The following is a 23,285-nucleotide window of genomic DNA, read 5'->3' on the forward strand; positions in this document are numbered from 1 at the left end:
CAATAAGACATGTGATAGGCAATGCCGCATTTCTTTTGCAGATAAAAAAAAGCAAACCAAAAATAAATCTAACAGAAGAGAAACACTGCAAATCAACTGGGTACGGAATATAATGCTGTTTTTTTTATTTGTGCAATATCTGTGAGTGACTGATTACAATCTTTTTCGACTGAATACGATCAATGGTTGGCTCGAAATATTTGGGCAAATAATTTTATTTGTCGTGCTGCTGAAGACCTAGATTTACAGCAAACAAGTTAGATTATAAAAGAGCTACGATGATGTTTACTCACAGCTAACAGTAAGCAACACTTTATAGAGGCGCTCCAAAGTACTGCTGTTAAATCTACAGAAAGCAGGTAAAGCGTGCTGGAAATGTTATCAAATGCTTATCCAGATGTCTTCTCAAAGGAACAGACGAACACTGTGAGAACACCACAAACTTTTATATTTGTTTAATAATACTGAACTGATCATTACAACAAATGAAACACTAAACCACATTTGAGAGTTTAAAATATATATATGGAAAATAGCTGGACTGCATCAGTAAAATGCACTTTTTTAAGTAAAGGAAAGTGCTAAAGGTATGTGCAAAGCAATGGGCTATATACATAACAATCAAAGGACAACTGATAAATCCAAAACCACCCCACCCCCTCTGCCCCAAAACATAATTCCTCTAGCATATAGCTTCCAAGCCATTTCTGATATGTCAAAAAAGAGTAAAAACACAGGCATACAAAGGCCCTCGTCTTAGCATGCTAACCCTAACAGGACATGGGACAATAAAAACCATTCAACGGACACTAATTATAAAGTTTCAAAGTGCATCGAACAATTGCAACCAAAGTATTATAAAATGGAGTTAGAATCATAAGTAGCAACTCATTTCCACCACAATTCGCACCACGGGTCTATACTGAAACGTAACGCATTTGGCATGAAAGCTGGTCGTTTGACTGGTGATGGTAACGCGGAGCAGGGGACCCCCTTCAGGTCTTCACTTTCTTGTCCTTGCGTCCCGCCGACTCCGCAGAGGCGTCCGCCTTCCTTTTCTGCACCTGGGGAAAGGGGCGGGGCGAAAAGACGTCGCGCGTCATGTGACGGGCGGATCTCAGCCACTCCCACTGCAGTTTGCACACAGCGAAACGTCCGGTGCTAATTTAACTTCAACAGAGTACACACGAGTCCAACTGGGACCATTTGTACTCTGTAATTTAACACGGTCTACTGTGCAATGGACAGAATTTGGGAACAAAACTACTTGTTTACTAAATTACATTACAATTCATTGATTTAGCAGGCGCTCTGACCTAGAGGGACTCGCAATGTGGGAGAACCAAGTCCATTCACCTTTTATAATTATTTATGATTAATAAGAGCAGCGGTACCACACCCAACTAACTACATTCCCAGACCAGTGTGTTCAGAGGCAACATCATGTAACACTAATGTAAATTATCTGTGTAAACTGAGAATAAGAAAAGATCCCAAATACATTTAAATCACATCCCTAACAAGCCTATAATAATAATGAGAGAGGAGATATATGTAAATCAGTTTCGGGGTCTAATATACTTCATTACCGTTTGAGATTTTGGGGCCCTCTTCTTTTTCTCGGCGCGCTCCTTCTCCTCGATCTCCATGTTCTCCTTCTCGATCAGCGAGATGAGCGTGTTGCAGCGTCTCTGAAGCTCCTGAACAGAAGCCGAAGGAAGACGAACAGCATTCGGGCGACGGGGTCAGGTTTTCTACGACACTCCTATTTATCATATATTTTGCGTTTTCAGCAGTTTTTCCTCTTGTGTTCATAAACAGTTCAAATTGCCTGACTAATATTCCATACTCCATTAACAAAATTAAAATACTTGTTTATTTTAGCTATTTAAACAGAGCGCAAATCACATAAAACTTGAACCTCAACTTGAAGATGATATAGTGCGTAGTAAACACTCTGGAATCACAACAATTATAGATTTTAATAAATGAGACGTGCGTTTGGACTAAGCAGAACGCCCGGCCGGTGTAAAATAAAATGACGCGGGCCATTATGTTTATAAATGCACCTTGACGGGCTCATAACTGCGTTCATTATCTCCCATAACTCTCTGCTGTGGTTATTTTCAAAACGGAACCAAATTTGTTTGCGGGGCGAAAAAGGAAATGATTTATGGAAAGGATTACTCTTTCCTCTCGCAAATAAGCAGCATGCATAATGCGGAAGGGAAAAAAAGTGGAGACCGTTGTGTAAAATATCGTCCCACGCAGTTACGATAAACACTATTTAACGGGGGGGGTTTGCCAGCGTTCGGCGTACCATGGCAGTGCGGGACTTTATGAACCAGTCGAAGCGGAACTGGGGCGCGTTCCGCACGCACTGGCGCAGCTCCTCGTACACGTTCTCCTTGTCGAAGCCCATCTTGTGCAGCATGCAGATCAGGAAGCGGTCCTCCTCCTCGGTGTAGTTCTTCCCTTTGCTGGTGCCGTACTGTATTCGCAGCTGGTGAAACGGGGCCTTGTAACGTGCGATCTGGAACAGCGACGCAACAAAAACGTTGGCTTTGAAACAATGTTTGAGTCGGAATAATGAGTTTGAAACAAAATGCGCACGTTCATTTGTGAACTGGAAACCGGCCAACAAATTTGTAAACCAGCCAATCGTTAGCTCTGAAAATCTGGAATGATTGAACGATTCAGTACCTTGACGTCCAGAGCTTTCTTGATGCTGATTCTCCTCTGGATTCGAGCTTCACCGCGCTCAATCTGAGCCATGATCTTCTCAATGTCCTGGAGCTCATTGCACCTCTCCCAGAAAACAGCTTTAAAACACAGAGAACCTGCATCACACTGTCTCCATGTCTCCAGGGAAACAGCTTTAAAACACAGAGAACCTGCATCACACTGTCTCCACGTCTCCCAGGAAACAGCTTTAAAACACAGAGAACCTGCATCACACTGTCTCCATGTCTCCCAGGAAACAGCTTTAAAACACAGAGAACCTGCATCACACTGTCTCCATGTCTCCAGGGAAACAGCTTTAAAACACAGAGAACCTGCATCACACTGTCTCCATGTCTCCCAGGAAAACAGCTTTAAAACACAGAGAACCTGCATCACACTGTCTCCATGTCTCCAGGAAACAGCTTTAAAACATAGAGAAACTGCATCACACTGTCTCCACGTCTCCCAGGAAACAGCTTTAAAACACAGAGAACCTGCATCACACTGTCTCCATGTCTCCAGGGAAACAGCTTTAAAACACAGAGAACCTGCATCACACTGTCTCCAGGGAAACAGCTTTAAAACACAGAGAACCTGCATCATACTGTCTCCACGTCTCCCAGGAAACAGCTTTAAAACACAGAGAACCTGCATCACACTGTTTCTATGTCTCCCAGGAAAACAGCTTTAAAACACAGAGAAACTGCATCACGCTGGATATAATACGGTAATATATACAAATGTTTATTTTTATTTTTCACTTCATATGAATTCTGTTCCGCCATGAATAATACAAATGTACATGATCAGTAGAGTGAGCTGAATAAATACGTGGCGGTGATGTGTAATCTCGGGAGTCACACCCTACCGGAATATTCTATGACTTCTTCCGGGCTCTTCCCTTCCACTTCGCGGGCGATGTTGTCGATGTCGTCCCGCCCGTATTTCTCATTGGCTTTTATGAACTGATTGAAGTCACGCTTGTTCCAGCTTGTGAACCCCTGCAATAAATAAGAGGGAGACTTTATTTTTTAAATGCCAATGAAACACATTGTATTTTTTGCCCTAGTTTTACAAAGTTATAAAACACCTTGTAAAAAAAATCTCTATAAACTGAAAATAAATTTAAAAAAAAAGATTTGGCAAATAAGTGTCAAAAATGACTGGCATTAAGCCAGGGCATGTATTAATGCTGTACGTTTCCTCACTCGGTGCTTTTTGGGGGTTCAGGTTCTGTCTTTCCGATTTTCTGTTTTCTCATTTTCCTGTGAAAGGGTTTTTGTGACAGTGTCTCTGTAAAAAGTGAGCTGCATATGAAATCAATGAAACGCCTGCCGTCACGACGCTCGCGAGCGGCATCTCGTGTCGCTCTAGGAAAGACCGAGCCAGTGTAGGCGTGCGATAAGCAGATCCTCCCCGCGTGAAGGTACTAAGCGTGCGAGTCTTCCGGAACATTCTGAAAAATACCCCCTCTTCCCCCTCCACGATTCGAGGGAAGCGCGCGGGCCAACTAGAACACTTTCTCTGGGTGTGGGCTTTTTGCGCTGGGGCGTTTGAGGGGAGCCTGCCTGTGTGAGGAGCTTCTCCTTCTCCTCCGTCTCTTCGGGAGAGAGGGGCTCCGCCTCGTCGATCTTCCTCTGCTCCTCCTTCTGCACCTGCGCCGCGTTGGGGATGTCGGGGGTCCGGGGAACCTGCCCAGACGGCACACAGCTATCACTCAGCAAGCTGCGGACACCGTCGGAGTTTGTAAACAGCAACAGAGTGACGTACTGATGGTGCGCGCGCTTTTTAGCAACAGAACGCAAGGTCATTTACTATGCGAGGCAGCTAAACTTCCAAGATCAGGCAAGTTATGTTAGTAAACCTTCCCCACGTACCGGCAAAAACCTTTCAGTTCCCTACGGTATAACCGACCGAGGTGTTGCTGTATCACTTTTACTGGGACACACCAAGTACCGATGTGCCTAGAAGAGATGGCATCATTGCTACTTCCTGTGCAGTTGTAAAACTGAATTAGTATGGCAGAAACACAAAACAGCCTGGCTAGCTCAGAGCTGATACTTAATTTTTTAATAAGCTGCTGCACGACTGGTATCAACGCTAGGCAGCATTGCCAGAGGGAAGGCCCAGCAATATCGCTTTGAGACTTTAAAATGGTCAGATTTTACCTCAAACTATCGCACATAAAGAAACGAGCAGGAAACAGGCGTACTGGAAACAGGGGCCATTTTCATAAGCTTACTTTGGCAGAGTCGACTGCACCTAAATGTTTTTTTTTTCCGAACAAAACACATTTTTTAAAGATAAGTATAAGGAGTATTCATGTTTTTGTACCGCTGACATAAGCCTACAGTTCCCTGCACAAGTAATTGCATCCCGAATGAAGATGCTGTCACTGTTGTTATTTTTTGCATAGATATAAACTTGATTTTCAGGGATGTGAGTGCTGGGACCTGTGCTCCAGCGGAGCTTCAAGTCTAGCAATGCCTCTGGTAGAGGATATCACAAACTGTTTCCCTGATTAGTGGCCAGATATACACATGCATTTGGTTGAGAAACCTAGCATATACCCATACACAGCCGTAAATGGAACAGTCTTGACATTTTCCGCATTTAAGCAGTTGAGAAAACAATGTTTTGCGAACCAACTCTCTCCCTGTCACACCAGTTTCCATAATAACTAAAGCTGAACTTCTGTTTCCAAAATGTGCACGTTTTTAGACACCAGGCAACTCAGCTTGTCATCAGGCCTTCTTCCAAATCAGAGTAATTATGTGTTCTTCGCTGCGAACCTCATTTTACATTACTTAGATTCTAAAATTCCCACAGAGCCACTTGTACAATAACCCATGATACCCATACATTCCCTATGGAACAGTCCGTCCTGGTAGAGTGGCAAGCAGGCATATTAATGTATTTGTACAATGAGCTGGTTGCCAATCACCAGTGATTGGTGAAAATAACATTTTACGCCAGTTTGGTTGATGACATCACAGTCTATTCAACAACTCAGCCCTTCAGCAGTGGGAAGTATAATATGACTCATTTTTGCTTTCATACATAAAACTAATTCAGTATCTCAGAATTGTAAGAGCTTAGTGGCATTTATTACCTTCGGTTATTTATAACTATTATAATGATTTTGATTGCACGGGGTCTTTAAAAGCATCACTTTCACTGATTTGTTGTCAGTGTTGTCAGGGACCATTCAGTAATGCATACGTAAACCCTGTTAGCTGCACCGGGGATGCTGACACTAATGATTCTAAAATGATCCTCTGTGCTGGGTTATAAATTAGTTAAGGTCAAGAAGATAATGATCCTTTGGTTTCTGCAATTTATCACACAGGTAAATAAATAGAAAGATATACATATCTGCTAGGAGACATGGTTTCAAAGCCTACGCAGAATTTTCAGTGTCTTCTTGGATTACGAGCTAGTCACTGCAGCCTGGTAGCATTTAGGAGTGAAAGCTATTACAGCTGTGACATACTTAGTGTAAAAAAAAAAAAATTGTGGCATGGTGTCTGGTAGAGCCACCATCCAGATCGGTGAAGAAATGCACCACAACAGGACTCGAGTCATATCTTCAGGCAGTCCATTTCCAATAAATAAAAAGACCACTGGGACTGTTGCTGCCAGTGGCGAACAGCCATACCCAACTTGTACCCTGCTTCTGCTGAACGGCACAAGCTGAGCAGCTGTGCGTTTGTTTAACACTCAGACGGGAGACCAGAAAAAGTTGCTACTGGAAGTGGTGTAGGTGGGCCAGTAGGGGGAGATCTTCCCACAAAACGAAAGAAATGTCCTCTCATAGAGCATAAGTTAAGTCTAGAGGGAAAAGCCTGCCCCAAGCAACAGCTACGCTCCTACATGCCTTCCTCACAGAGTACAGGGGACAGTGCCTTTATAACATGCCCAATGAAGCCAATGGGTAGTCCAACCCTAAAAAAGCACACCTCATTCTGCAGTTAGAGAACTATTTGAGCAGCTAATTAGTAGAACCAGGTGTGCCTAATTACAGTTGAAGTGAAAGCCTACAGGACGGCAGGTCTCCAGGAAGTGAAAACACAAGCACCCCGGTCTGGGGTGGGAGCGCTTACCTTGTAGCCAATGGTCTTCCTGTAGTGCAGGATCTCCATTTCCAGCAGCTCGAACAGGCGCGGGGGGAAGAACTGGAAGTCCTGGATGTTGGGCTGCTTCGGGGGACGCGGCGCCTAATTGAATTCAGACAGAGAGGTGCGGACACGTTCCTCTCCCGGCGTGCGGCCGCAACGCGGCCAGCGCATGATTTATTTATGAACGAGCCGTACCTTAGGAGCCCTGGGCTCGCTGACTCGCAGGGCTTCTCTGAAATACGCGTCCACCGCGTAATTGGCTTTCCTCTCCCTTTTGGGAGGCTCGATCCATTCCATCATGCTGAGCTGAAAGTCAGGACAACTGAGACAAAGTTTCTCACACAAACAGAAAGCACAACTCACTCCGAGCCTCGCTAAGATACTGACAGAATACAAAATGGTCGCACACAGCACTGATCGGTATTAGCTTGTCAAAACAATATTACACAGCGAATACATACAAAATCCGCATAAATATGAATGCATGGTGGACCAACTGAATGGCCAAATAAATATTTTACATTGTGTTTGCATTCTTTGTATCAATTAAACTAAACAAGCTCAGATTCCTCTATTTTGAATTTGCAAAAATACAGTACAGTCCATAAGTATTTGGACAGTGACAGTTTTTGCTGCTTTGGCTTTGTACTCCAGCCACACATTGGATTTGAAATGAAACAATGCATATGAGGTAAAGTGGAGATTTTAAAGTGTCAGCTTTTATTTGAGGATATTTGCATCCATATCAGGCAATTACAGCCCTTTTTACACTGTCCCCCCATTTTAGTGGACCAAAAGTAAGTGGACAAATTAACTTAATGAAGTCGTCATCATATATAGTGCTTGGTCACGAACCCTTTGCATTCGATGACTGCCTGAAGTCTGCAACCCATAGACATCACCAGATGCCGAGTATCTTCCCTGGCGATGCCCTGCCAGGCCTGTACTGCAGCCATCTTTAGTTTCTATTGGTTTTGGGGGCTATCTGCCTTCAGTCTTGCCTTCAGCAAATGAAACGCATGTTCAGTTGAATTCAGGTCAGGTGACTGACATGTACAGAACTGTACAGTTTTTAATGCATTTTTCTAGCAAAATGTAACCTGGCCATTCTGTTCTTGAACCTTACCAGTGGTTTGCATCATGTGGGGAACCTCCAGAGCTTATCCTGGTATAGCCTTTTCTTTATAGTAGTCTGTGAAACAGCTATGCCTACATCCCATATTCTCCGCTAATTCACAATAGTGGTGTTCTGTGGACTACCAGGTTGTTTGCTATTTCTGAGCTCACCAATGCATTCTTGCTTCTTGATAATTTACCTTCTGACTTTTGCACACCCAGTGTTTTGGCAATGTCTCTGATTGATTTATACTGATTTTGCAGTCTCATGATGACCTGCTATACTGGCACTGACACTTATTTGACCCTCACGTTGAGAGACAACAGCAAGACTCTAAATGCAAATGCTGCACCTAGAATCACCTCTAGACCTTTTGTTAGCTTTCTCGTGCATGAACTAATGATGCAACAACAGATAGCTGGCCAAGAAACAGCTGAGCAGCCAACTGTCCAATTACTGTTGGTCGCCTAAAATGGGGGAACAAGGTATAAAATGGGCTGTAATTCCTACACGGCGCACCCGATATGGATGTAAATACCCTCCAATTAAAGATGACAGTCTGTACTTTAACCTCATTCAGGTTCATTGTTTCATTTCAAAGGCAATGTGAACAAAAATGGTGTCACTGTCCGAATACTTTCACTGTTACATTTTTATGGTGGCGTTCATTCCTTTAAAGGGTCTCAAGGCTCATCTTAACCATATCTTGCTAGCATGGGTAATGCACAGCAGCCATTTTGAACAAGAAAAACATCAGCACATGGAGCATAATGGCCGGGTTTAAAAAGCCAAATTTGGATCCTCTACTTTTTGTAACAACGGGTACAGCAGTGGAAGACAGTGGAGTCAGGATCACAAAGTTTTCATTTGATTATTTATGTGCTTTTCAGACACCATTAACTACAGTGACACACAGCCTATGTTTATATTATCCATTTATTCATCTGGATATTTACTGAAGCAATTCAGGCAACCAGACTAGCACCTGAGCTATCTTCAGTTTATAAGGTCAGCTCTATAACTTAGGCCCACTCCAGTTTAACGTCTTGTCTGAAACACGAACAGTCACGAACGCCTATGAACCGACATACCTTCTGCTTTTCCCTATAGTCCTCGCCTTCAAAATTGTAGAGGCTGGTTTCCACGGTGCCGGTGTCCACCGTGAAGTTCCTCAGGGAACTTTCTCCCAGCTTCTGCAGCCGTTCGTTCATCTCGGCGGTCTGCGGGGCGAAACGTTGCCGGTGAGCTCGGCCCCGAGTTCGGCCTTCGACCCCGCGGGGCGGTCCCAGAAGTGCGCTAGAGGACCGCTCCCCCCTCCCCATCCCCCTTACCTTCTTCGCACCCCTCTCCAGGATGGTGTTGATGTCCTCGTCCGTCAGCTCGCTGTCCTTGGAGGCGAAGACGTGCGTGGCGCCATGGCGGATCATCTGCAGCATCTCGTCCTTGGCGAGCTTGCTGGACTGCTGGTCAATCAGCCTCCCTGGACGAGGTTAGGGGGTTTTTCGGTGAGGCGGCGCCGGAGAAATGCTAACGTGCTAACGTCAACACGGCTCTCAGGCCTTTTCTTCAGACAGCACGACCCACCGCTCACAAGATAGGCATGTATCAATACATAAGACGGAACGCAACTGGTGACTGACAGATGATCACTTCTGCATGGATTTATGTGAAGCTGGTTATAAATTAGTCACTACAGCTGGCAGATAAAGGGCTTTGGTACGAAACAAATGAATGCTTCATAATTACAGTTCAAAAAATGAGGAGACTTCTACCGCGCTCGTATTGAGCAGCATCTGTGCTTCATAAAGAACGTCAGCCTGTTCATGACAGAAATACGGTTCTAAATGCCTGAGGTGACCGTGCTGAAAAATCTTACACTCACATTTTGGCATTTCGCAGATACTCTTATCCTCAGCAATTTGCACAAATTACATTCTTTACACTCAATCCCTTTATACGTCTGGATATTTGCTGATTTTAACTCAGGTTAAGTTCCTGAAGTACTCAAGGATTCAACAGCAGTACCCCAGGTAGGAATTGAACCCGCAACCTTTGAGTTATTTATAAGCATGGTTCCTAACCATTAAAGCACACTGCCGTTATTCACCTTGCTGAATAACGATGGAGTCCAATCGCAGTTTCATTTCGGCCCGCTCCACAATCCTCTCTTCGACCGTGTTGTCGGTGATTAGGCGAAACACGCGTACGGTTTTCTTCTGGCCAATCCGGTGGGCGCGATCCTGTAAAAAAAACGAGGCTGCACTTCAAAATCCGGCAAATCAGAAACATGAAGCTAGATTGTCAGAGGAGGACTTAACAACGTATACACTTAGCATGCAAACCGTAATACCAACCATCGCCTGCAGGTCTACTTGCGGGTTCCAGTCAGAATCATACAGGATGACGACGTCGGCGGTTGCCAGATTGATGCCGAGCCCTCCTGCTCGGGTGCTCAGCATAAAGATGAACTTGGTGCTGTTCGGAGCGTTGTAGGTGTCTATCGCTTGCTATTGAATTTTCAAAATAAACAAGCAACAAACAGGTTAGAGAGATTTATGAGATCTCAAAGCCAGTGCACATACAGTAAACTGAGGCCATCGTTATTCTTTCCAGGACAGACTGGAGTTCCGCACCTCTCTGGCTTCATGGGGGGTGTTCCCATCCAGACGACAGTACTCATAGCCTCTCCACATGCAGTAATCCTCCAAGATGTCCAGGACTCGGGTCATCTGACTGAAGATGAGCACTCTGGACCCTACGGACACAGCAAACACACACAATTCCTGTGGGGCAGCATGGACATGGGGTCACAGGGGCCCACTGAGAAGAAGTACCTTTAGAACAGTCAGCACAAAAGTACCGTCAGTTACAATGGAAAGGCATTCTCAGAATCACAAGCACAGCCATTACAGAATCTATCTTAGTCTTGATATAAAGCGGAATAATAGACCCAAAGATACAAATTTTACTTAAAAAGATGGATAGGCTTAAATCTGAGGCGTTTATTCCAGTGTTATTCTCAGATTCTTAGGATTCTTGTGGAATTTACACACTTTTCTGAATTTCCATTTAGCAGAAGTGAAGTTCTCAGCAAATGCTGTCTCTGTAACACCAAATATGACACAAGAACTGTGGACTTGACCATTTATGGAAACTCCCAAGTGAGGTGGAAATCAAAAATGTAAACGAGCAGGTCCTATGAGAGGACAGGAATATGAAGGTCACCTGAAAGTAAAAAAGTGATTAGATATCTCCCCAACCTTGCTCCTTGACTTTGGGGAGCAGTTTGTCCAGGGCAACCATTTTGCCACTGTTGGTGACCAGGTGCGTGTCGGTGGTGTAGGGGGGGCCAGGCTCCGCCCCATCGAAGAGATACGGGTGGTTGCAGCACTTCCGAAGCTGCATCAAGATGTTCAGCAGCCGCATCTTGTCCATCTTCCCAGCCGAGTTGAGAATGTCAATGTCCTTCATCAGTATCTTCGTGTACCTATTCACAATGAAACAGAACTGAAAACTTGAACAAACTAGTCACTGTGCTGCATTCATAACATAACATAATGACGAGAACAGGCCATTCAGCCCAACAATGCTCACAATGCTACATTCGTGCGGAGCTTTGCACTGACAGGAAGGAGAGATTCTAAACAGATGTGGCTACAATTTACTGCTGTCTTACAACACCCAAGGACAGAAAAATGGGATTCATTCAACTAGCCAGTAGGCAAGGTAACCACTGTTAATTTACTGTGGCTAACATGAGTCATACACCACTGGTAAGCTGCATATGGTTTGTTTCAATATTGCTTGCAACAATGCTAATCAATATGTCTTTATCAGTGGAGGCAGTGCAGTATAATTATTGGGAAACCGGATTTGTGACTCAGATTGTAGGCCTCATTATTAATTGGACAGTTTCCGTTGTACCCTTGAGCAAGGTACTTAACCTGAACTTGCTTCAGTACATCTCCAGATGAATAAATGTATGGTATGTAAAAACGCAAGCTGTGTAAGTCACTCTGGACAAGACCATCTGTTGAACGCCTTTGCGTGCGTTACACGCAGGACGCTGGCCACTTACCATTCTCGCTGCATTTTGCTGAGCCCCAGGTATATCTTGACCTCTTTTTTGGGCGGCAGGCTCTTCTCCACGTCGGCTTTAATGCGGCGGAGCAGAAAGGGCCTCAGCACCTTGAAGAAAAGCCGCTAACTATGAGCAAACACTTTTTAGGGTTTAGCACGCAGACAAAACTTTTGTTTTGCTAATGTGGCGATACACTCAATTTCAGAAGTTTTGTGTTCTCCCCATCGCCTTTCATCAAAAGGCTTTCTGTCAGTGCAGTGCGGTTAATAGTTAAGAGGCGCCCGCCCGCGCGGGGTGTCTGGGATACGGCAGGCCCGCCGAACGTACCGCGTGCAGGCGCTCCACCAGCTTCTGGTCCCCCAGACAGTTGTTTGTGTCGAACCACGAATCAAAGTCCTGAGAGGGGAAACAAAACAAAAAAACGTTAAAAAAACAAAAAAAACAAACGCACGCCGTTCATCTATAATGCAGCAGAACTGTGGAGAAGCGCGCCGACGGCTCGGGTTCGGAGCGCGGATTAGGCGCTCGGAGAGGAGCGCGGGGGGGGGGGGGAATGCGTCTGGGCGCGCGGCGTTTGAATCCGAGCCGCGAGGCCCTCGCTGCGAGCGCGTGACAGTCGAGGGGCCGGAGGGGGGCCGCGTAGCTCCGGGCTCGCCGTCGGATCGCCGCTCGGCTAAAGCGTCGCCCCGGAGACGGCTGCGGCTCACTGGACCGGGGGAGCCCGACAGGAACAGCGGAAACTTCGACAAAAGCGCCGGAGGGCCGACGCAGGAATCGCAAAACATCACAAGGATGCAGCTATAACTGCCAGGAGGAAGATTTTTTTATTTTTTAAATATATTTTCTTTAAAAAAAAAAAAAACCTTACTAACAACTTTAAAATAAGTTTTTTTTTTTCTGTGAGTTTAACGACACAAAACTACAGCACCGTGAGGACGGAAGCTTACGTTTGCGGAGTTGAAGACGTCCGGCAGGAGGAAGTTGAGCAGGGACCACAGCTCGTGGAGATTGTTCTGCAGCGGGGTTCCTGTCAGCAGGAGCCGGTTGGTGGTCTTAAACTCGCGGACAATTTCAGACAACTGGGGAAAAACAGGCACCGTTCACACGCTTCATTAGCATTTCATTATTAACATCGTTTGACCGCGTCAACGAAACGCAAAGCTCCGTGTTGGATTTTTAAATGAGCGTAAAGCTAATTTATTGTCTAAAGCTCTCACCTTGGACTTCTCGTTTTTGATCCTGTGAGCTTCGTCTATGACCAGGTATCTCCAGTTGAACTTCTTGAAGACGCACTTCTCTCTGATGACCATCTCGTAAGACGTGACGCACACGTCCCACTCGCCGGGCATCATGACGTCACGGATAAAGGCTGCCTGTGCAGGACGGAACATTTACTCTGGAGCAGAACACTTAACGCTTCCCAGACCATAAGCAAAATACACCAGCTTCGGATTCAATTCAAGTCTATTCATTCATTTATACAGTCCCTTTGCACATACAGTGTCTCAAAGGGCTTCACACATTTGTAGCTGGCTAAAAGACCAGCTAAAAACTAAGAACAAATTAAAAACAAGAGAATAACAATGGAGCAATACAAACAGTGAATGCTCCTTAATTTCACTGGGTAGAGTGTTGCACAAAAAGGATGCTCGATACACAAAAACGGTTTCCCGCTGTTTTCTTCGGCATGGATTGGAGGCCAGTGTTCTGTGACCTCAAACTGACACTCTATTGAGCACAGAAGGAAGTCGGAACTCATCACTGAATTGGGGAAAGGACCTACACAACAATGCCCATTTCTTATCAGTTTCACTCAACTGGATGCTAAGATAGAATGCAATAATTTGTTAGCCTTTGCATTTCATAAGCTCTTTCATTCTTGAACTTGCCTTTCTCCAAGCTTCTAGTGGACTAGCTCTAGCATTGTTAGCTCCGAGAGCACTACTGCAATATCCTGAAGAGATAAAGGCCAATTTCTATTGCAAAGGGTGTTCGGGTGCAGCCAGCGCTGTGCAATTAGCCTCTTTGTTGCTGTCAAACCAGCAAGCATATCTTTTTTTTTTTTTTACACCTTTTAACATTCAGCTGCATATCTGAGTCATAATTTAGGAGCAGAACAGTAGGAGTGAAGAGGAATGTCTTTCTTCAGCTACATTTGACAGCGCCATTACAAATTCACCCACAAAACATATAAACCCCAGGACAATGTTTCAAGGTTCCATCTGCCCCCTGGTCCTAACACTTCTGAGCTTTTGTGCCTTTAACAACTGCCCAAAAACCGCCTTAAATCTGCATTTTCAGTTCGCACCATTATTTAAGCATTTTTTTTTCCTAATTAGAAGGGGCCATAGCTCGCCCGGGAGCAAAAAAGTTCAGTTAAGTATTTAATTAGTACAACGAAATGGTGGATTAGAACAAAGCCATTAAATAAAGTTTTCATTATTAACAATATTGTATTTTATATTAGTATCAACACAAATTAGGAGTATGCACCTTTTGTTCTTGTTGTTTGATCTTTATGCGCTTAAATATTAATATCTTCAATATCTGCTCTAATGGCCAACCAACTGAGATTACTATAGGACAAAATAAAATTCAGAAACATGTATATAAACGGCTATATTCATATAGAATGTAAAGACGTTCAAATTATAAAGCAAATGGCGGTGGTTGAAAAGACCAGACAGAGAGGAAAGATGAACGAAACAGGAGAGCAGATGGGAGAAGGGGGGCTGGACGGATTCTTACTCTGGCGTCTTTATCTCCGATGAGACAGACGGCTTTGAGGGACGGCACCCAGCGCTTGAACTCGTTCATCCAGTTGTGCAGCGTCGACTTGGGGACCAGGACCATGTGAGGCCCCGGAATGTTCCGGTAGTGCTTCAGATACCCCAGGAGGGCGATGGTCTGAAGGGTCTTCCCCAAACCCTGCAAAAAGTGAGGCGTGCAGATCACGTCATGGCCGATCACGGCAAGCACAAAATGGAAGCCCATATGCACTGTTGACACGCAGGGTTCCCCCCATACTTCAGGGTCCCAAAGCAAAATTTTACTGTGAAAACATTAGACTTTTTACGGTGAGATTGTGATCGTTGGGGGGGCTATTTCAAACAGTGGTTATAAGCTAACAAGGCGCCCTTTCGCAGGACGCGAAGCCCTACATTGCCTACAGGACAGGGCAGCACTCTCTCGGGCCCTGTCCAGTGACCGGGCCCCTGAAAGCCTTTCCATTTTCCCCCCTTACGTGCTTCACAGAACTTGCACACGCGACCCCAGGGTGGACGCTAAGAACAGGAGCCATACGGAGCGCGCACACTGGCTCTGAGCGTGGGCACTGAGAGCTGGGACCAGGAACCAGAGCGAGACACTAAAAACACTAAAAGCAGTGTTTTTGGGTTCAGCCTTGGCTCGTTTCCCATTTTTTGCGCTCGTACCATTTCGTCGGCGAGGATTCCATTAATGCCGTTTTCGTACAGGGAGATCATCCAGTTGAGCCCTCGAATTTGGTAATCTCTCAGCGCTCCGTTTTTCACATCTGAAAACGCAAAAAAAAAAAAAAAAAAAAAAACATAAAAGCGCATTAATTTACAAAAAAACGGCGCACAACACTTTTCAGCCGTTCTCGGAGTTCTGCAAATGGGCAGCAATTACTCCGGTGTGCGTCACCATTAAAAACCATCTGCCGACGGCAGCTGCACTAGACGGTAATTACTGAAGGAATAAAAGACCTTATCTGTGCCCTTGCTCGAAAAAAAAAAAAAGGACTCAAACATCTGCACAAGTTTATCTAATGATGGCTCAAAATAAACACATCATTTCAAAGTGTAAAAAAAGACCCGTGTGGGGGTGCGGGGGGGGGGGTTCTTAAACTGCGACGCTTGAGAGCAGAGGATGAAAAAAATCCCTCTTCCCCGGCTCTCCAGATCTCCCCCTTGGTTCCGCGCACCCCTGTCTGCATTCTTAGCCTAATTAGCTTGAATAAGGTGATCCGTTAGAAGCTGTAATTGCAGACGGGGGTTTATTGAATAATGCCGCGCACACACGTGCTCATTACGTTTATTCATGAGAGCACGAGTGGCTTCCATTCATTTTTCAGGGCTTATTACTAAAACTCGAAAACATATTATTTATATAGGAGAGCAGGTAAGCACAAATGCGGTAATGAGCGAAATCTTCCGCACGCAGCCTGCACGTGGTCCCCAACACTGCTATAGGTACGCTCGCCTCACTTCGGCGGTCAGAGTGCTCTACATTCATGCAACAAATCAGGTTTATTCAAAGGGGAGGGTAATGCTCCCGCATTTCATAAATGTTTAATAGAATACAGAAAAACAGAGGAGAACAGGTGCATGTGATTTTAATGCAGTTCTTCAATTATCTGCTCACGCTGTGTCGTGCATACACCTGTGTTTTAAGTAGGTACTGTGGTCCTGATGGGCGGGGGGTTAGCCAATTACTGTGGGACACCACATTTTGTGGAAAAAATGTGTAACGTGTTTCACATTTTGTGCACAAAATGTTTAATGTGCCTTGCACTTCGTCCATGAAATGTAAAATACAAAATGCATATCGAGTGATTATAATATTAATTACACACTACAAGCATTTTGTGACCATGAAAATGCACTTTTTTTATAATCAAGCTTGAACACATTTTGGTCCAGTATTTTTGTACATAAAATGATAATATTCATGCAAAGAAAACTTTTTTCCAATGATGACGGTGACATGTTTTTACCACTCACGATTAAGAAGACCACTGTCAAATACATTTTCATAGACGAAAATGGCTTCGAGAAACAACAACAAAATGATGAGCACAGATAGAAGTTTTAAGAGTACTAAACTATACTTCTTTAAGCAGTGTTTCCATAATTTCTGTATGCAACTCCCCCCCCCCCCCCCCACCCCCCCCACACACACACACACACAGACACACACACACATATATATACACTGTATACACATAATTGTACACACACATATATATACACTGTATACACATATTTGTACACACACATACACACACACACACACACACATCTTACAGGATGGTGACTCCTCGAATCGAACCAGGACATTAGCAGCCTTCCTGCTCTCAGACAACAGCTCCTCATCTTCCTCTTGCTCGGTACGTCGGTGGCGGTTACTGAAAGAGGGAAAGGATGGTAATTCCACACAGACAGAGCAGGAACACAAACATCCCTTCTAATGCGCGGCAGTTTCAGCCATTGACTGACTAACTGAAACTGCTGCCAGCTTCCGTTCAACAGCGCAGTCGCCCTCCCTGGGCCCGGAGAGCCACAGGGCCGGCTGGGGTCCCAAACCTGGGCCTAGATGAGGCGACTGGGGACCAGCAGCTCTCCATGACCCACAGTTAGGGAACCCAGCAGACCACACTGCTCTCCAGGACCAGGCCTGGGACTGGTGTCAGTCTATTACAGCTACAGAGCCACACACGTAAAAGCATATCAGACGCTGTGCTACAAACCCATAACAGAGAATTTCTATTCAAATGTTGTTTGCATACTCTGCATGTAATAATGAGGCACTCCATCTCAAAGAATAATTTTCAGATATTAAATATTCTCTTTTGGGGAGGATGTAACTCTTACAATTAGGTTGCACTTCATTGACACTATTATATAAGCACATTTCGTAAGACAGAGCCACCTGTCACCATGCTGCATCCTGTAGCAGCTTCATTGGACTGACTATTCGTCAGTCATTTCTGACAGTCTGATGGTCTCAAAATGACTTGGGCAGAGTCAGCTGCCACCCACCGTTTGATATTAAACCAGGACTGTGGCTGACAGCTGCGCAAGGCAACATAAAATGGGTTGTAGCACGACCCAGAGATGGGAGGCTTTCAGTCAGCCAGAATGCCAGCATCTCATCACTCTCTAGCACCCTCTCATGGTCAAATTGGAGACTGCATGTCTGCTTGCCAAGTTGTGCACAAAGCGTCCTCCTCCAGCTTATGCCTGTGCAAGCCTGACTTGTATTAGAAGTGGCAGCTGACACTTCCGGAGGAGAGCACGTGCTTGTCTGCGCTCTCCCAAATCGATAGAGGAAGTTGCAGCAGCGAGCGCCGATGATGAGTACAACTGGGCATTCCAAACTGGGCCAGAAAAGGTAAAAGGCGAGAAGGGAAGTAAAGCGGCGGATCCTGAAGCAGACTCACTCTCCGACGGACAGAAGGTTCTGTTTCTCATTCTGCTTCACGCGAGGGCGCCCCAGCTTGACCTTCAGCGGAGACGTGGGTGACTTGTGGGACGCAGGCTGGATGAAGTGGGCGAACAGCTCCGTCTGCTTCAGCAGAAACTCAAACCTGTTCGCCCGATCCGTTTTCTAAGGGTTCAGACACACAGAGGAGGTCAGTTGCTTCCACGCACGTGTGCTGTAGAATGCAAGGCTTCTTTAGAAAACTGCTTACTGGAAAAACGATGGATAACACGAGGTCTTAGGAACCGAGTATGGAGATATAAGACTTGTCAAAGTCTCTAAAATGCACACCTCTTCACAAAGAGTTTATAGTGCAACGAAAGAAAACACTGCTTACACAATGCATGCGCACCACACCTGCCCCTCGAAACCAAAGCCCTCAGAAAACGTACTTTGTGCCGAGAAATTACATCACCAAGCCGGCAGTGCAGAGCCAGAGGAAACCAGGAGCAAAGAAGCATCAATGAGCCGTGCTCTGAAAGGTCCCTTGAAACTCCTTACTGGTAATCCTCACCTACTGAGTTCCACTGAATTCACATTGCGGTTTTATGAAGACACTGTCAGTGAAAATGCCATCACTGTTATTAGTAAGTGGCATGATTCAAAGCGGGAAAAATACTTCTCTTTATTAACAATTTCATTATAAGAATTACTTAAAAGAAAGTAGTTTTCTACTAGTACCACATAGTGCCAGGTGGTTGCCAATCAACATTAATAAACTCACTTTTGTTCTGCTAAACTGGCTAGCTAGCAAGCTATCGTTAGTGAGCTAACAAGAGTTTCTGCCTTATTGATGTTTAGTATTTGTACATTGCCATTGACCATGAAATCACCAAAAAACTGTGAAAAAATCACGCTGCGTAAGTCTATTCATTTTGTTAGGTGGAGGAGGTAGATTGCTCGGTGTGGCGAGGATTCTGCTCCACCTTGTCCGGTCCCCCAGTTTCAGTGGGCAATAGCACTGGAGAGAGCACTCGCATTTGTGCTTGCTTAAAGACATGATCTCTTTCACTTCAAAACCTGCATTCATCAGATAGTCTCAAATATTCACATTTTGTGACTGATGATGATCGTTACAGATTTTTAAAAAAGTTTATTTTAACTTGAATGACTGCCCAGATGCGGAGTGATAATATAAACAAAGCTGTTGAAATTTACCACTACAGCACTGAATGTAACGTTACTACTGTAAAATCCAGCAGTCACGTAACTTAGCAAAACTGAGTAAGCATTTTAGCTAGCTAAACTTCAGTTAATATTACTTAAGCTATCTTTCCACTGCTTTTAGTCGCCACACAAAAGATAATGTTAGGCTCCATGTTAAATGTCGGACGCGTTAAAAGTTTCCAATAAGCTACGTTAACTGTATAGAAAGCAGTCCACCCATCTAACGTAGCTTTACTAAGTTAGCTAGATAGCTACTCTAATCAATATCTCACTGAAACGCATGGGTGTAGGCAGGCAGTGAATGCTATATAACTTGTGTTAAAGGGTAATTACACCCTAGATCACTTTTTTTTGCTGTAAATGTGTTTAAATCAAGCTGTTATTTCAACATTTCTGAAATAATATATTTTTATCTGAAAAAACTGGTTAAAAAAAACATCTTGGTACTGCCCTCTAACTCTACATTCCACTCTGGCCCCGCCCCAGTTATCATATCAGAGTACCTCTTTGGAGATACTACGTCACATAGATGTCAATCAAGATATCCAGTTGTAAAATTGTTTCCGCCCACAAATTCGTCCGTTTACTTTTTAACATGATGGAACACTGCCAGCACCTAATTGGCTAGATTGGTTTCAGCCCAATGATTCTCAAACCGGAGAATCATGGAGGCCTGTTCATAAACTCTCATATTCCACCTAAACGGTCCACTAAAATGTGTTTCTGAAAGCATTTGAGACAAGAAATAGGCCACGTATTTGCAGAATCTTGATGATATTTTATCTGCATTGCCTTGTTTGATAGATTGATCTGAGTTTCATGAGCCTATGCTGTACATATAATTTTCATATAGAATACTTTATGCAAATAATCCATCCATTATCCATACCCTCTTATTCCTGGGCAGGGTCGCAGGGCACGTTGGAGCCCATCCCAGCATGCACCAGGCGAGAGGAGAGAACACAACCCGGACAGGTCGCCAATCCATCGCAGGGCACACACCATTCACTCACACACTCATACCTATGGGCAATTTAGAGCCTTCAATTAGCATAACATTTAAACTGTAGGCGGAAACGGGAGTACCTTCACAGGGAGAACGTGCAAACAAACACACAGAAAGGCCCAGACCAAGATTCCAACCCAGGACCTTCTTGCTGTGAAGTGGCAGGACTACACTGCACCAACGTCCCAGCCTACACCTAGTCCAACCATGCATTTTTCAGAATTGTGCTGTAGGCAGAGCCAGGCTGAAACAGTGTGTGCAATTACTCTTTAACAATATGTCCACTGTGTTGTTGTGTTGCTTGGCAGCCAGTCAGTAATAAAACCATATTGCTCGGCGGAAGAACGTTATTGTATTATCTTATTAATAAATTATCGTATATATTGAAAATTGGTGCCATTTGTTTTTGGCTATAATGTTAATGATATTACCACTGTTTTAAAAAAGCAATAAGGCGCTTGAGGCCGTGCTGTATTGTAAATATAGTCACGGTTAAGGAGTAGCAGCAGGAACTACATTCTTGTAAAATATTCTTGTAATGAAATGAATAAAAACTTTTAATTATATTGTGTCTGTTATATATATATATATATACATATATATATATATATATATATATAAATCATATTTGGTGACCGTTTTATAAAAACTCATAATAAAAAATTTTAAAAGTCATAACATACCTTACATAATCACAATATACCACACCCATCATGAGTTATTGGTTAATTACAATGTGGCTCTTAACCAACTAGATTGTGAGATTCCCGTTTTATAAAATAGAGTATTGCGTAGCACAGATATTAATTAAAAGGGTGCACTTTGTGGTGAAACAAAGAAAAAAATAAATCTTAAATTTTGATTTCAGACATAGAAGACATAGCTCACCCTTTTTTCCTCATACTCTGGGTCGACTTCTCCTTCCACCTTGTTTGCTGCCTTGGGGGGCGGCTTGAGCACGAACGGAAGATCCTCCTTCTGCATGCAAACAAGTGTCAACCACTGAAACTGCTCATCCATATATGCATCAGCTGCAAACTTATGACCGAAATGGATAAATATGATCAAGTCTTTCAATGCTGCCATCTTACAACAATTTACTAAAATAGGATGGATTATTCTTTGCTTTTAAAAAATTCCTGGTTGCTTCGTGACTAAATTAAAAAGCGATAGCGTTACTATAGTCGTACGTTGTTCGGTTTTTGTTTGACTGACATTTGTTCAGGTACTGTGCGTCGATGTTCAAATGTGCAAACATGTAACATTACCGTTAGCTGCTAACGCTAGGGGTTTCTTAAGGTGAGTTGGTATCCAACTGCTTTGGTTCACTGCAAGTAGCTTTTTTGTAATTATTTATTTATTTCTAATAACGTTCATATGCATAAAACATAAGACTTATTTTAAGGTAAATAAATAATCTGGTTTTGTTCGAGCCACTCAGGGGGTGATAACTATAGCTCGGTGACCTGATACGGGATTTTAAATACTGAAAGTTGATTTAACAGCACAGGATATTACATTGGCTAATACGTCATGGAAGACAGCAAAACAGACCGCTAACGTTCACATACCAAGGCAAATTAACGTACAGAACGAATGCGCGCTTGGTGCAATACGTTCAGATAATGTTAGCTAGCCAGACAGACTATGATGCAAACGTTCGCTTAATTAATGACAGCTCCTTCGTAATTGCCGACTTAACTGTAACACGTGTTAGATTTATCATAGGTAAGTTAGCTAGCAAGCTAAACTTGAAACGTCTTTCTAGCACAGTACCTCGCCGTTATGTCAACCTAGCAGCTAGCTAGCGAGGTTAAAACTGACTGGCTAGCGAATGCCTGCAGCAACCTGAATCGTGATGTCGAGACTGCGTTAGCTTGAAAGCTAACGATAACCACTGGCTAACGACTTTTTGCTTAAATTCCACGCAGCCAGTACGTCTAAGCACAAGCGAACAATTAAATTTGGAATACTTGTCAAAGGATTCTGTCGACACAAGCGATCAATGTACTTTCGCTTTTTAAAACGTAGGGTAACATCTGTATACAGATGTGTCAAGCCTCCTTCCCGCCATATTTCCCCAAATGAACAAAAAGGACCAAACTTCTACACCGTCTAATAGTTTTTCAGGGAGGCTGTCTATAAAACGTAGTGCGCAAACTTGTCCCTCACCTCTTCCGATTCGTGTTCAGGTTCCCGGGAGGTGGACGGGACCTCTTCATCGGACATTATGTCAATATGTACTGTTTTATCATGGATCACTTTGATTACACTAAGTTAAAAATGATTAAAACAGATATCTACGTCACTACCACACTGTACATCGCTAGCATACGCCCCCTTCGACATTAGGATGTGAAATCTCGCGACGTTATGGCAATGTAACACCGCGAGATTTGTTGAAAGATTGAGCCAGAATATTCCAGCGAAATAAGAAAAAAAGCACTCTTCTCTTAAATAATAAGAACAACGTCCCGTCTGCGTTTCTTGCATATCAAGACGTGTTTGTATGCTCAGTTTCTGCAAACAATTTACGTGCAAATCAAAGAGGAACGTGTATGGAATCTTGTAGACAACCTGTAACATACTGTACCTGTATGTTGTTTATTTATGTGTCGGGTTGTATACTTGTTGCACGATTCTATCGATAACCACTTACGTGTTATGCAGTTTTTAAACACTCAATGGCAGGTTGATAATCTTCCAGCACTTCAGACCACGACTCCCTTCAGACTTTGTTTATCAACGAGACAAACTAGGCCTACATTTTTCCAACTGGCTACTAGGGAGCTCCATTCGCTAAAGATGTTGGTAAGCCTACATTTCTTGCAAGGCTATCACATAAGT

General features: G+C 43.9%; 1 protein-coding gene across 1 annotated transcript; it reads right to left on the bottom strand.

The window, feature by feature from the left end:
* Nucleotides 1-440: 440 nt before the first annotated feature.
* On the bottom strand, nucleotides 441-22,782 carry smarca1 (SWI/SNF related, matrix associated, actin dependent regulator of chromatin, subfamily a, member 1). Its single transcript, XM_064350356.1, has 24 exons — nucleotides 22,611-22,782; nucleotides 21,327-21,416; nucleotides 18,225-18,391; nucleotides 17,089-17,189; nucleotides 15,475-15,575; nucleotides 14,789-14,968; nucleotides 13,258-13,413; nucleotides 12,988-13,119; nucleotides 12,368-12,436; nucleotides 12,038-12,147; nucleotides 11,220-11,446; nucleotides 10,593-10,714; nucleotides 10,314-10,466; nucleotides 10,067-10,199; nucleotides 9,291-9,439; nucleotides 9,051-9,179; nucleotides 7,038-7,148; nucleotides 6,828-6,941; nucleotides 4,293-4,415; nucleotides 3,593-3,725; nucleotides 2,704-2,822; nucleotides 2,321-2,533; nucleotides 1,590-1,700; nucleotides 441-1,064 (listed from the first exon to the last, which is right to left on the bottom strand). The coding sequence occupies exons 1-24, from the start codon at nucleotides 22,665-22,667 to the stop codon at nucleotides 996-998; spliced, it is 3,069 nt and encodes a 1,022-aa protein (XP_064206426.1). The 5' UTR covers nucleotides 22,668-22,782; the 3' UTR covers nucleotides 441-995.
* Nucleotides 22,783-23,285: the final 503 nt, after the last annotated feature.

This window comes from Anguilla rostrata, chromosome 9 (assembly GCF_018555375.3).
Source record: "Anguilla rostrata isolate EN2019 chromosome 9, ASM1855537v3, whole genome shotgun sequence".
NCBI lineage: Eukaryota > Metazoa > Chordata > Actinopteri > Anguilliformes > Anguillidae > Anguilla > Anguilla rostrata.